This window comes from Nicotiana sylvestris, chromosome 2 (genome assembly GCF_000393655.2).
Source record: "Nicotiana sylvestris chromosome 2, ASM39365v2, whole genome shotgun sequence".
NCBI classification, from domain to species: Eukaryota; Viridiplantae; Streptophyta; class Magnoliopsida; order Solanales; family Solanaceae; genus Nicotiana; species Nicotiana sylvestris.
Window position 1 is genome coordinate 89,695,781 of NC_091058.1, and position 14,317 is coordinate 89,710,097.

Here is a 14,317-nt window from a genome sequence, read left to right on the forward strand (position 1 = left end):
TAAGCTTTTCTAAAATTTCCTTTTTGAATTAAGTACAAGTACAAAAATTGGTACTATTTTGACAGGAGACAATTGGTGAGGCCCACAGGGGCGTGGAACAATGGTCTTGGGCTTGGAAAGAGTCTGCGAAGTGGGCTTAATTAGCAAATACAAGTCCACCGGCCCTCGACGAGGGGTCCAACTCCAACGTAATTGTTTGTTCCAAAGTTGTAACACCTGTAAAGTGTAGCAATGGAGTCCTCTTGAAGCGACCACGTAACCAACAACCAAAATACTAAACTCCTATTTTCAGGAAAAATCCAGACATGCAACCATCAATACTGCAAGGCAAAAGCAGTGGAACTCTGACTCTCAGCTGAGCTTAATTAAGTTAATCAAATAATGGCGAACGGAAGGGGTGGCAGAAGCCTAATGGGACCATTCTTGGTCATAAACTTTGTAGTTTATTTAATAGTACTAGGACTTGCTGGCTGGTCACTTGATAAATACATCGATGGCGAACAAAATCACCCTCGTATGTTAGCTACTTCTTCATAAAATAATCTTGTGTTGAGCTCTGTTTTATAGTATAGTTTGTTTAATTTTGTGTCTGTTCAATGTGAATTATGTAACAGATTTAGGAGGGAATCCATCAACAAGTTTTATGTTGATGTTTGCATTGATTGGTGGAGTCATGGGTGCTTCCTCTATGCTGGCGGGGTTTGTTCATCTCAGAAAATGGACTACTCAAACTTTGACTAGTGCTGCTTCTTCAGCTATCATCTCTTGGGCCATTACTGCTCTTGCTTTTGGGTACTACTAACAACTATTGCTACCTCCCACCTATATTCTCTTTGTCATTTGGCCAATTGAATTTGTTTCAAAAGAGTTCGTATTTTAGAAAAATAAGAAATGTTTATTAAGTACCTTATATCCAAATTAACCCTTACCACTTCAATTAGTGGTAATGGAGTATTAAGTAAGTAGTATGATGTTTATGGTTTAGACGAATGCTTTATGGCTATTACTAATCATAGGCGGACCTACCCACCGATAACTTCAGAAAAAATATGTGTATATATCTTAAATTACAAGTATATATTTCAATTGGCATCCTAAGATTTAAATTTTGCATTGGTCGATTTTGGGGCACAACTTGACTTTTTAGTACATTGTCTGGATTCATTCGGACTTCAGCATATGCGCAAATTTGTATTCGAGGGTGGTACCCTGCCACTTTCAAATGCTGGGTCCATCTCTAATAACTATACGTGTTGTTCTCAACACGAGGGCATTTAAGACATAATATGGATCGAAGGCAGTATTCCTTTTATTATTTTGAGACGTTCCATGATTAGACAATAAATTGCTCATCTTCTCACAATGTTGGATGAACCTGTGATGCAGTCTAGTTTGCAAGCAGATAATAATGGGAGGGCACAGAGGAAAACGCCTGGTAATTGTCTCTGTAAAACCTCCATTTATTACCACCATTTCATACTCAGCTACAAAATTTGTTCTTCTATTAACAAGTCATTTCAACTTATCTTTTTGTTGGTATAATTAATGGACAGCAAACTTTGGAAGCCTTGATTACCATAGCAATGGTGAGTCAATTGCTGTATATACTGTTGCTGCACGCCGGCATTTTCCGCAGCAGGTACGGGCCTGTTTATGGTTCCTATGGGCCTCAGCACTAGCCAAGTCTCCCTTGGTATGGCTCGGTGTATAGAAATAGCTAATGGAAGTCTTTGCTTAGAATATACATCTAAAAGGTTTTGTGGGATGGCTCAGCTACCATTCTTCTTCTTTTAGTAATAAGTTTATATGGATGCTTATTTGCAGCATAAAATAGACCCCACTTTGTACTGTCAATATCTGAGGTACACTTGGACATTGTATGCCTAATATCTGGGGAAAAATATTCTTGCTTTTCAACAGTGGTTAAAATTTACATGTCACTCCATTTCCGTCAACTGGCATATATAGCAAGAAATAGCTATACATGAAAAAATGGATTTCCGGCTAAGATGGGGAAACTCGAGTTTCCACATTTACAAGCTACAAGGGTTGGTTAGTTCCTTCATTGAAATGCAAGGTTTACGTAGTTGTGGACTGATCCAAAAGAGAAGGCACTGAAGACCGAAACCAACCGATAAGAGAGGAAACAGAAAGAACCACCTCAATGGTTTTCCAGAAGAGGGAACCAACAACAATATACTCAGTGTAATCTCATAAGTGAGGTCCGAGAAATATAGCGTAACCTTATCACTATCTTGTGCAGGTAGAGAGATTGTTTCGTATAGACCTCGGCCTCAAGGAAAGCATACATAGAGAAGAAGCCATGGAAAAAGAAGCGGTAACAACAATAAGAAAACCAAAGCAGAAAAAACATCTGGTAGTAATAGAAATCTAATAATAAGGAAATACGAGAATAATACTAATACTGCTAATATGGAAAAGAAATGCACTCAACTAACTACTGACCTTATAACTTAATTCTCGACCTTTACACCCTCCTATCAAGAGTCATATCTTCGTTAAGCTGAATATGTGCTTCATATACAGCCTAATCAATGCTCCCCAATACTTTTTTGACCTACCTTTACGTCTTCTCCGATTCCCCCAACGGTTCCCTTTCTTCTCCGATTCCCCCCACGGTTTCCCTTAACCGAAGGAATTTATACAGTTACAAGTTTTTAAACCAACACTAATGGAGACAAGTCTTTCAGGTTTTGTAAAAACTAAAAGAAGCATTAATAAGAACTTTTCTCTAATGACGTTTGCAAATACTGAAAATCTTCTGACTTTTTTTTCTTTTACATGTTTTTGAGAATAAACGCATTCGACCATGCTGCGTGCATGAGAACATAATATCCTAGTACAAAAATTCGCACTCTTGGCATTGTAATTCCAACAACTAGATTTAAGCAGCAAGAAAGAAAAATTCCCTTATTCTCAATATAGTACCAGTAGAGCATATTCTATTAATCCTACATATTTCTGCCTCTTTATAATATCAGCGCCTCTCTACCCCATAGTTAAAACTGGATTTTCCACTTGAGTCACATGGACAGCTCATAATCTTCATATTACAAGTGCAACCACCTTATACAACAGTGACACTGAATCAGATATCTGAATTCAGATTTACATCTGACACTTTCATACGGACTATTCGGATTCTGCCTGCCACTCCACAATCGCCAGAGTATGGCGGCCACCACAAGCAACGAGTTTAGCACACCAACGCCCTCCTTCAGTGCTGCTGACATCACTTGGAGGTGGAATATTTATCGGAACTTCTGATGGGTGGCCAGTTGTCACCTTTCTACCATATCCTAGTCGTCCATGGTCTCCACGCCCGAACTGCCACATACAAATAGCCAGTGAGTTAGTTCATCTTCAAGTTAGGGCAGTAAGACGGTAATGCAGAATAACTAATCACCAATTGCATCGTAATGTTTTACTACACCAAATGGCTATGTAATCTCTTTAACGTTTTAAATGCCATAAGATAAGATAGAATTTCTGATGACCACTGGCTCTCACTCCCTTGGAGATTGATGTTTCAAATGGAAATATGAGGTATTATCTACAAATGCCGGAGATATAAGCATTTTAACCATTGTACAACACACTCACATTTCAACTTTTTCCAAAAGCTTAAATACGGATTGCCCACAAGATTATTATTCAAATGCTTGTTGCCATAACAAACTGGCTAATGAGCTTTTAGACAAGACATTTGCATGTTTTCCTTACAGATTTTTAAACAAGTAAAACGATGGGCTTTAGCGTGAGCCTAGCTTGTGCAAATTGAAGGCTTAGAAGGAAAAGAGTGTCTGATACTCACAGAAAACATACGACCATCATGTGTTAATGCAACAGAGTGGGTGCCCCCACATGATACCTGCATCATCAGAAAAGGAAATCACCTACATAAATTATTAAAAGAAAAGCAAGGAGGGGGGGGGGGGAGCTTAGAAATGGAAAACAATGCTTTTCTCAGAGCACGGATCGACAAGAGGAATAAATGGATAGGCATAGGGTGGACAAGCAAAAAAAGAATAAACAACAACAACGACCCAGTGAAATCCCACTAGTGGGTCTGGGAGGGTAGTGTGTACGCAGACCTTACCCCTATCCCGAGGGGTAGAGAGGCTGTTTCCGATAGACCCTCCGCAAAAAAAGAATAAATACTGAATTAAATTCACCATACCCTGGATCAAATAGTTCAGAAATATGTCGGAAACAAGAAACAAATTCTTAACTCAAGCATTCATATTCAGATTACTCTTCATCCACTCTCTATGAACTATGAAGCAATGATACCAAATTTAATGTTGCATCTCGGTATCAGACACCACTTGGTCACACACATGCCAAGTGTTGGACATATTTTATTTTTGGTTTTCCTGCTTTCTTTTATTTTCTTGGCACGCATGTCCTTGGTTAATTTGTTGGGCCAATTGGTTTAGTTACAAATGTCCTATTTTTGGATGCCAAATTTGTCAATTGACGAGAAATATTGGGGCACCGATGTAGTGAACAAAAACTTTGAGACCGTAAGCCTAACAAATAGCTGAATCACCCTAAATCTACACCCTGGAGACCTCAACGACAATGGAAAATATACAATCAAACTTGAAGAAAAACCGACATTATTACCCAAACTCGAAAGAAGAAAAATAGATACTATTGGATAAAGAAAAGAGCATTGTTCTACCTTATTACCCCTGATTTGCTGTTTTGTTTCTCAAAATTCCAGTCTTTTTTTACTTCTTTTTCTTCAGTTCCACTCTGACTGTTCTATTTTCTTTTGTTTCATCTTTTAAGTTTGACTGATTTTCTTATTTGCAACTCTATTATGTTTTGCTTTTCAATTGCAGATTAAAATTCTCTTTCTTTGCTACATGTTTTATCTGGTGCTATTTAGATGCTTTATAAAGAATATATAGAATCTAGATTATTTTTGCGTTTCTTTGACAGTTATTAATACTCCTAGCAATGTTCCACATATTAGCTTAGGTGACACATAATTTGGTATAATATAGTCTCCAAGTTGCGTTGTGTCCCCCCTTATAAAAAAAATGTTGTGTTGCGTCCCCTTAGTTCTGTAAACTTTTTTGACCTCCTGTCCAGTGTCCATATTTGCGCCACTTAGATGATGAGCAATATTTCAGTCTCAAGTAGATTCTAGCAAAGGCATCACTCTATGTCAGTCTAAAATAATGAACACAAGTACAATTCTTTATACAGCTAGCTTCCCACCTCCATCAGATACAAAAAGAGTGCTGACGAAGCACAGGGCAGTGACTTCCATAGTTAAGACCAGAAGAGAGACCCACTAATAATGAAGGATATGAAGAAGTCACCTGAACAATGTTCTCCCCAGCTAAAAGCTGAACCTTCTGCGGCACCATTTTACTACTCTTGTCATCTCCAAATCCAAGTCTACCATGTTCCCCTCTTCCCCAGCCATAAACCTGCAGTAAGCAGAGGTTAAAACACAGTTGACACAGGTTGTTGACCGTTGAGAAAATGCATATTGCCTACTATATGCAGCTTCTTTAAACTACATTATTCGTATGTAAGAAGATTTATTTAAAGGGAAAAAAACACCAATCATCAAGTATTTTCACTTTGGTTTTGCGCAAGCCAGAAATAAGAGGATCAGGAAATCTATTGATCAGATACCATAACAATGCCATATGGTCAGATACCCAACAATTCTGCCGGATGTGTCTTTTATCTTGACATAACATATATACTAACTGTTGTTAAAAAAAAGGTACAGGACAAATGAAGCAAAAATATCAAGCAGAAATAATATAAACAGTATAACACTAGATATACCTCTCCCTCATCTGTCAAAGCTGCAGAATGCCATCCTCCAGCAGCAATATCAACCTGGACATGACAACAGAAACATCTTACATAGTTTTCTATATACATCTTACATTCTCTTATTGATGTATATTATTATTTACTATTACTCTTTGGCCCTGTTTCAGTTCTAAAATCAATAGAATTGATAGAGGCTGGTTATTTCATGCACCAAGATTGTTGGTAAGGTAATATATCCAAAGAAAATTGGACTGAACTACTAGACACACAGGAGTCAGGACATAACTTTTTTGAGAAAAAGAAGATACACAAGGGGTGTGTTTGGTATGAAGGAAAACATTTTCCGGAAAATGTTTTCCAATTTTCTCATGTTTGGTTGGCTTAAATGTTTTGGAAAACATTTTCCTCATCAACTCATTTTCCTTCAATTGGAGGAAAATGATTTTCCAAAACTCCTTCTCAAGCTTCCCCACCCTATTCTTTACCCTCACCAACCTACTCACCCCACCCCACACCCACCAACCCAACCCCACCCCACTCCTTATCTCCAAAAAGGTTTTTTTTAACTTTCAGTCCCAACACACCGCACAAATTATTTTTTTTTACTTTTTTTTGTAATTTTCAAATTTCTGTTTTTTTTTTCTGCCCCCACCCCCACCCCCCTCCTCCCCGGAAAAAATATTTTTTTATATATTTTCAGTTTTACTTTTTTCATCTTTCGATTTACAAGTTCAAAATTTTACAAGTTCCAAAGTTATGAGTTCGGAGATCTATGTGTTTCAAAGTTTACGGGTTTAGAAATTATAAAGTTTACTGGTTTGAAATTTCGCGGTTTCGAAAGTTTTACGGTTCAGAAATTTATGAAATTTGTGGGTTTGGAAGGTTGTTGGTTCCGAAGTTTATGGCTTCATGTTTATTGTATCAAAATTATTTATGAATACTCTTGAGAAAATATTTTCCTTGATTTTGCGTACCAAACACCAAAAAATGAATAAGATTACTACTTGTTTTCCAAGAAAACATTTTTTTGGAAAACATTTTCCATGGAAAACATTTTCCTTTATACCAAACACACCCAAGGACAAGCAGAAGATGGAGGAAAATGACCAATTAAAAATCATCTCGCAAACAAAATGAGTCAAAATGACACGAAGCACAGATTAATACAAACCAAAGTGAGACCAGATAGCCCTTGAACAGCAATGGGTTGTGATCTTGGCTGGGTATCACCAGTTCCAAGTTGCCCATACTCGTTATTACCCCATGCCATTAAAACTCCATCATCAAGAAGTGCCAAGTTATGAAAGGCTCCTACGGCAATCAATCTCACACTTGCAAGACCTTGCACACGGACAGGAGTAGAAATTTGCTTTCTGCAAAGTTTAGTGCAGCACTGATGAAATTCTTCAACAAAAAACAAATATTATTGTATATATCATGGTTATTAAAGATCAACGATTAGAATAACTATACATGTCACCAGGAGGCCATGGTTGACCCCATGTCCATACTTGTCCCTCCTTTGTAAGAACAACAGAGTGTGTACCACCAGCAGCTACCTGTTTAAAGAAATTAGGAATTAATTGACAACAAAGACAACACATCCTAAATTGCTGCACATAATTATAAAAGATCCTACGAAAGGGAAAAGGCAGTTAATAGGCATGCATGTATTGGGATTCGGTTGGTGAGTACCTTTAGTAAATTATTTTTTCTTCCAAAGAATAGAATATTTAACAAACGAACTTGAACTTATATCTTAAAGCTATTCTATCAAATGGATGTTTAGAAAGGAAGAAGTTCAAGAATTAGCAATGAATTTGCTGGCATGAGGCTTAGACCCAGACACTAGAGGTTAGAGAGCACATGCAATAAAGTTGCAAGGATTTACCAGGATTCAGAACCAAAACCAACAAAGAAGAGTCTTTGCATCATCATCAACCAACACAATAAGTAAAGAAACTCCACAATATAACGAGAACGTCACCTGACGAACAGATAGCTTAGAGGCACAACGCTTAGGGATGATGATATCTCTCTTAATAGGCCTTCCAGTGTCATCTTTCCTTTCCGGTTCTTCACCACATTGTCCATACTCATTACCACCTGTAAAGGGTCATGAACTTGAAAAAATAAGTACAAGTTTGCAACTGCTCCAAGTCACCAGAATTCAGTAATTTGAAAGCTAAACTATTAAAGCAGATTATTAAGTATAGGAAAGAAACAAGCCTAAATAAACTCAAAGTGGATATAGAGGATTCATATAGTCGATCCTAGTTCCTACTAGTATGGTATTGAACCATTGTTGTTTTAACCAAATAAAGCATATCAATATGAAGTTCAAAGATGTTAACTTTTGTGGATATAATCAACCACCGCAAAGAAAAATTGAAACTTTTCCTTTCTTTTTCTTATCTTTGGTGTATTCTTTGATGGAAAAAAGACACCCTAACTCATAAATTTGGAATACTCAGCAGTACATTTTCAACCCTTCCTTATTCCAAAGACAAAAATGATTAAAAGGGTAAAGATGAATAAAGCTAAGGCATACCCCAAGCATAAGCCCTGCCTTGATCATCCACAGCCAAACAATGCCAGCCACCAATCGCCGCCTGCAATCAGAAAAATAGCCCATTAAAACCTACACCAATAAACTCAGGCAAATTCTTTTGCACAAATAAAATTGAAAGCTGAGATTGTAATATTACCTGAACAATTTTGACATTGGAAAGAGCTTTAACCTGACTAGGAATGTTCTCAGTTTTGGTCTCAGGTGGGTGTCCCAAGGTCCCTCTTTGATTCCAACCCCATGTAAACAACTGCTTATTTAAAACACCCACATAACCAAAATCACACATAAAAAAACAATAAAAGGGTATAATGGAGAGTGAAAGAGTAAAAAAGGAGCATACTTTGCCATCTTCACAAATAGCAAGAGAGTTTCTACTGCCAGCAACAATAGAAGAAACTTTCTCAGAGGACTTAAGAGCTTTAATAGTACAAACCCATTCTTTCTCTTCATTATTTCCAATACCCAATTGACCATCTTCTCCAGAGCCCCTAAAAACATAAATATATATAATAAAAATAGTGATCAGAGTGAAGTGAGAGAGTAAAAGGAAGTTGCAGACATTGTACCAAGCGATGACGGCGGTTCTGGAAGCCATAGATATTTGTGGCAGCTGCTCTCAGTTTTCTGCTTCTCGGGTTTGTTCACCAGTAGTGTGTGCGCTTTTACTGCTAAGAGTGGAAATATTGGAGTTTTACTATGTACTGTACTTGGTATGGTGGGAATCTGATTCAAGAATCGCCCTTGGCTGTGTGCATAAAAATGGTGGCTTCTCTAATATCGGAGTGGACAGGGGAGGGCTGCGTTCTCTAATTATTGCTGCTTTGGAATTAACTTTATTCTTAGTCCAGTAGATATGTAGTAGTATCTTTTACGATAAATTTTATATAATTGAGTGACGTTGTAATAATTTGCTGTATTTAAATTTAAAGTAAAGGATAAATACTTCATATTACTACTTGAAAATAAAAGGCACTGTGAATAGTTTTAAATGAAAACAAGTTACAAGGGAGAGGGTGTCGGATATATTGGTTTAGCTGTATACCTAATCTTTTCTTTTTCGCCTCTGGATTCTCACATCAATCAAATTAGGTGTTTTTTGTGAATTCAAAAGGATGGTTTAGGAAAAGGCATGATTCACCCCGCAACACTTAACCTTTTTTTTCACTTTGTTATTTAGCAAAGATTAGACAAATTTAACATTCTTTAAAGCGGAGAATTCAAAATTAATCAAGTAATTTAAGTCTCTTATTTTATTTCTTATTTCATGTCATTTTGGTCTTAATAAGAACTGTAGGTACAAACTTTAATTGACGTGTTAAAAAATAAAAACATGTTACCAGCTTTAAAAAGCAGCTTATGTATTCGGCCTCGTAAATAATATGGATCAATTTTAGAATCTACTCTAGTGGTACCCGTCGAAATTTCACAAACAATAGTGATCCCAATGAAATAGAAACTTAAAAAGTAAAATCATAAATAATAAAAAAAAAACTAGATAAAAACGTTAGGTGATTTCTTCTTATCTGTCCAAGCTTTGTTATACATAATTACCTGTACCTATTGCTGGTGAGATAACTTTCATCTTGAAAGTTATGTGGCATTCTTATAAGATATTCATGATTCTCTCTATTCGTAATTCAATACAATCTTTTAATTTCGTTAAAATTAATCAAGATATGCGTAAGTTGGTCCAGATATCACGATTATCAAACAAATTTTAAAACAAAAAAAGGCTAGTCAGGATCATGAACATAGTTCATCACAAAATGTGGAATTGAAACTTTGAAACACAAGAGAACTTAACAACGCAAGCTAAAAATACTCCGATCTAACTCTAATCGCCAATAAGGATATCATGGCATATTGGCATGACCAAATATGTCTTATCACACTAGAACGTGTCTTTAATCAAACTTCTTTAATAACAACAACAAACGGCCACCGAAATATCAAATCCACTGCCTACTATAACCTCTTGTACCAGTCCTATAAAATAAAGAGTACAAGACTATGCTATTTAAAAAATATAAAAAATTAATCGAATCATACCACCACCTAAGAGAAACAGAGTTAATTAGAACGGCTTCGAAAAATCTAATTATAGTTATGCAAAATAAAGTAATTCAAAAAATGATATAATACAAGTTTAATAAAATAACTGTTTGAACCGAACCGTGACTCCCCTACCCAATGGAAAATTAATGGATGTTTTGTGAAAATAAAACTACAGAAATATTACCCCCACCATTCAATTTTATATAATACTATTTGAATAGATATCTATTTAAAGAAAAAATAATTAACTTTTTTTTTATCTAAGAACTGTCACAAAAAGTTGTATTTAATTTTAAAGAAAAATAAAAATATTAAAGTTAAATTATTTTAAATTAAGTTGTTTTCACTTAATTGAGATATAAATCTGATCATTCACATCTTAACTAATTTAAGTATATTTTGTTTCTTTCACAACCACTAAGGGGTCGTTTGGTTGAAATAAGTTATCCTGGGATTAATTATCCCAGGATTATTTATTCTGGGACTAGTTATTTTACTTTTTCATAGGGATAAAAAACACTACAATTCCGGGATAACTAATCCCGAGATTAATTATACAACAATTTTATCCCAACCAAATATGAGATAAACTCATCTCAAATTTAATCCCGAAATTAATTATCCCGTACCAAACGAGTTCTTAATATGTTTTGTATCATTTAGATCTTGTGCATACTGTCAAAATTCTTAAGACATTAACTTAAAGATTTCACAAATGCAACAATTAATTGCTATTTTATTTAATATTACCACCGGCCATATTAACCACCATTCACCTCCACAACATTCCACCACTACTAACAATCTATTACTATACTCCACCACCGTCAATCAACACCATCAAATTAACAATCGTGCGCATCGTCAGCCACCAGTATTACAAACTAGTTTTCATCACACAACTACCACTAACAATCACATCCACAACCAGTTATTACCATCTTTACCATGAGTCTCTATCATACAACCATCATTAATCATCCCATCAGCTACCATCGCATGTTCATCATCTCTAAACTACCATTCTACCACAATTATCGTCACCATTCTCAGCAAAGAATGGCACCGCCACTGTCAGCAAAGAAACAATTTATATCTTTCATAATTTTTTGTGGATTAATATATTTTATTAAATAATTTTAATTCTAAATCTATTAGTTTGTTAACTCAAAATAAATTATAAATAATCATATGTTAAAAAAATGGAAAATCCTATTTATCTAGTGTTTAAATATCGATATAGTTCTTTAATAGTTGGATGTATATATATTCAGATTTATACATTTTAATCTTAATAAAACAAATAGGGCTGCAATCCCTCTCTTTATATACGTACACATAGTGCGCACATATAAATAACAAAGGCTACCATAATTATCACTATTGCAGATGCCTTTTTTTTTTTTTTAGAAAAGCAGGAAAGCGATGAAAAAAGTAATCAATAAGTAATATACAAAGCTCTATTCTCATGCTCTCAGCGCAAGATAGTTAACTTGCGATGATGTGGATAACCATGGCACGAGGGCGTGAACGAGGCCATGGAAGGGGACGCGGCGGAAGAACAAAGAAAGTTCCCCTAGTTACCTTTGGAAGCTTCGTGGGAGCGCGCATGCAACCGGAATCTACAAATGAGGAATCAGTGTTAATTATGCCAATTCATCTGGATCGTTTTCGAAATCAACTGGAACTGCTAAGAAACTTCAATTGAGCCCAGATCTGGCTAGCGAGAAACAAAATGAGGTTGAAGTAACAGCAATAACAAATGTCCACTCTGTTGATGAAAAGAAGCCATATGAATCCAATAGAACAGTACTGCAATGCTACAGTACAACAACCAACACAGCAATAGGTGAATTTATTTGCGAAGAACAGAACAATGAAGAATGATATGGCTCTTTCCTATATTGCTCCTCAATTAGTTAATGGCAAAGTAGCGATTCAGCTGGAAAAGGAGGAAGTTGAACGAGAAACTAAAAAATGGAGAGGAGCCCTAATTGCATATGTAATTGGGGAATACCCAGAGTATAATGCTATGCGGCGATATATAGATCTAAAATGGAACAAAATTGCAAGTCCAGATCTTTTTATGCATGATGAAGGATACTATATCATCAAATTTCAATCCATATATGATATGCAAGAAATCCTTTATACTGGCCCTTATACTATCAATAATCGACCCCATTATTTTGAAACTTTGGACAATTGATTTCGATTTTGATAGGGAGTTCCCAACTGAAATATCACTGTGGGTAAAATTCCTAAAGTTACCAATGAATTGTTGGGGAAAAAACTCTCTGAGTAGGATTGCAAGTGCTATTGGGATACCTATGTATGCAGGTGAATGCACGGCTAAACAGACGTGTGTTTCCTTTGCTCGAATGCTAGTAGAGGTCATTGTGACAAAACTCATGCTAGATGAAATAGAAGTTATGAATCCTAATGGCAGAATTTTTCAACAAGCTGTGACATATGATTAGAAGCCACTCTTCTGCAACAAATGCCAAGTAATTGGCCATGTTTGCCCAAAGGAGCAAAGAAGAAACGAAGAACGGGCAAAAAAGCAAGAAGGACCTAAGAAAGTCATCCAAATATGGGTAACCAAAGAACAAGTAACAGAGCAATAAAAAACAACAATAAAGGGGCAGATCAGATTGTAGAACAAGAGGTGGCCAGAACCAAATAAGCAATTGATAAGAATACAAAAGATGTTGAACAAATACAGAAGAATGTAGTGATGCAGGAGCAACAATCCATCATCATGCTATCACCCAGTGCAGAAAGTGAGAATATTACACCTAACAAAGGGAAAACAATAAGTAATGTACCTGAACTTAACTTGCAGGATTTTCCTATCTTATGTTCTGTATCAACTAAGAATGGCTTCGAAGTGTTAAATAGAGGCTATGGTGGATCACAATTAGCACCTCCTGACAAAGGAGGTGGGATTAGCTTTAATCAATGAATTGGATGTTCTGGAATGTAAGGGGTGCAAATAAAAGGTATAAGCATAAGGAATTGAGGAAGTACCTAAAGGCCAAACACATTACTTTAGCAGGATTTACTGAAACTAAGGTGAAAGAGAATAAAGATCGTACTGTGGCAAAAGCTATGGCTACAAATTGGGGATTTTAAAATAACTACCTTAGCGCTACTAATAGCAGAATTTGGTTACTGTGAAACAGTAATCTATACATTGTTGATAAACCAAGAGAAGAGGCACAAATATTATATTGTCAAGTTACTATGACAACAACTAGTATTCCATGTGTAGTAACTGTCATTTATGGGTATAACACATGTGAACAAAGAAAGTATCTGTGGGGAACACTAAAGGAATTGGCTCAAGGAATAAATATGCCATGGCTGATTGTTGGAGATTTTAATGCAGTTCTATACCCACAGGATAAACTCTTTGGAAATCCAGTTCAATATGTAGAGATCAAAGACTTCACTGACTATATACATGACTTGCTACTAAATGAAGTTAAATGGCCAGGTGATTACTACACCTGGACAAACGAGCAACAAAGCAGTGACAGAATATGTAGCAGACTAGATAAGGCTTTTGGCAATCATGAATGGATGATGCGATGGGGTTACAAAGTGATGGAGTATGATGTACCTCTAATTTCAGACCATGCCCCAGTGTTTTTTTCTCTAAAAATAAATCAAAGTAATGTCAAAGTCCCTTTTAAAATTTTCAATTCCTGGGCTGAGCATAACAACTTGGTCATAGTTGAAAAAATTTGGCAGCAGAGATTCACTACCTGGAAGATGAGGAATATATGGATGAAACTGAAAGCCCTTAAACCATTGCTCAAGCAACTAAATAATAAGGAGTTTAAATCCATCTCATAG

General features: G+C 36.0%; 3 protein-coding genes across 3 annotated transcripts; 2 read left to right on the plus strand and 1 right to left on the minus strand.

Annotated features, from left to right (window-relative positions):
- Positions 1–381: 381 nt before the first annotated feature.
- LOC104240443 (membrane protein PM19L-like) lies at positions 382–1,826 on the plus strand. Its single transcript, XM_009795286.2, has 4 exons — positions 382–514; positions 615–792; positions 1,387–1,435; positions 1,554–1,826. The coding sequence occupies exons 1-4, from the start codon at positions 382–384 to the stop codon at positions 1,677–1,679; spliced, it is 486 nt and encodes a 161-aa protein (XP_009793588.1). The 3' UTR covers positions 1,680–1,826.
- A 1,078-nt stretch (positions 1,827–2,904) lies between these two features.
- Positions 2,905–9,230, minus strand: LOC104240441 (ultraviolet-B receptor UVR8). Its single transcript, XM_009795285.2, has 11 exons — positions 8,968–9,230; positions 8,742–8,889; positions 8,538–8,648; positions 8,381–8,441; positions 7,817–7,935; positions 7,303–7,388; positions 7,001–7,202; positions 5,839–5,892; positions 5,358–5,468; positions 3,836–3,892; positions 2,905–3,348 (listed from the first exon to the last, which is right to left on the minus strand). Exons 1-11 carry the CDS (start codon positions 8,994–8,996, stop codon positions 3,154–3,156), a joined length of 1,173 nt encoding a protein of 390 aa, XP_009793587.1. The 5' UTR covers positions 8,997–9,230; the 3' UTR covers positions 2,905–3,153.
- A 4,472-nt stretch (positions 9,231–13,702) lies between these two features.
- Positions 13,703–14,317, plus strand: LOC138885216 (uncharacterized). The gene has a single exon (XM_070166129.1). The coding sequence runs from the start codon at positions 13,703–13,705 to the stop codon at positions 14,315–14,317; it is 615 nt and encodes a 204-aa protein (XP_070022230.1).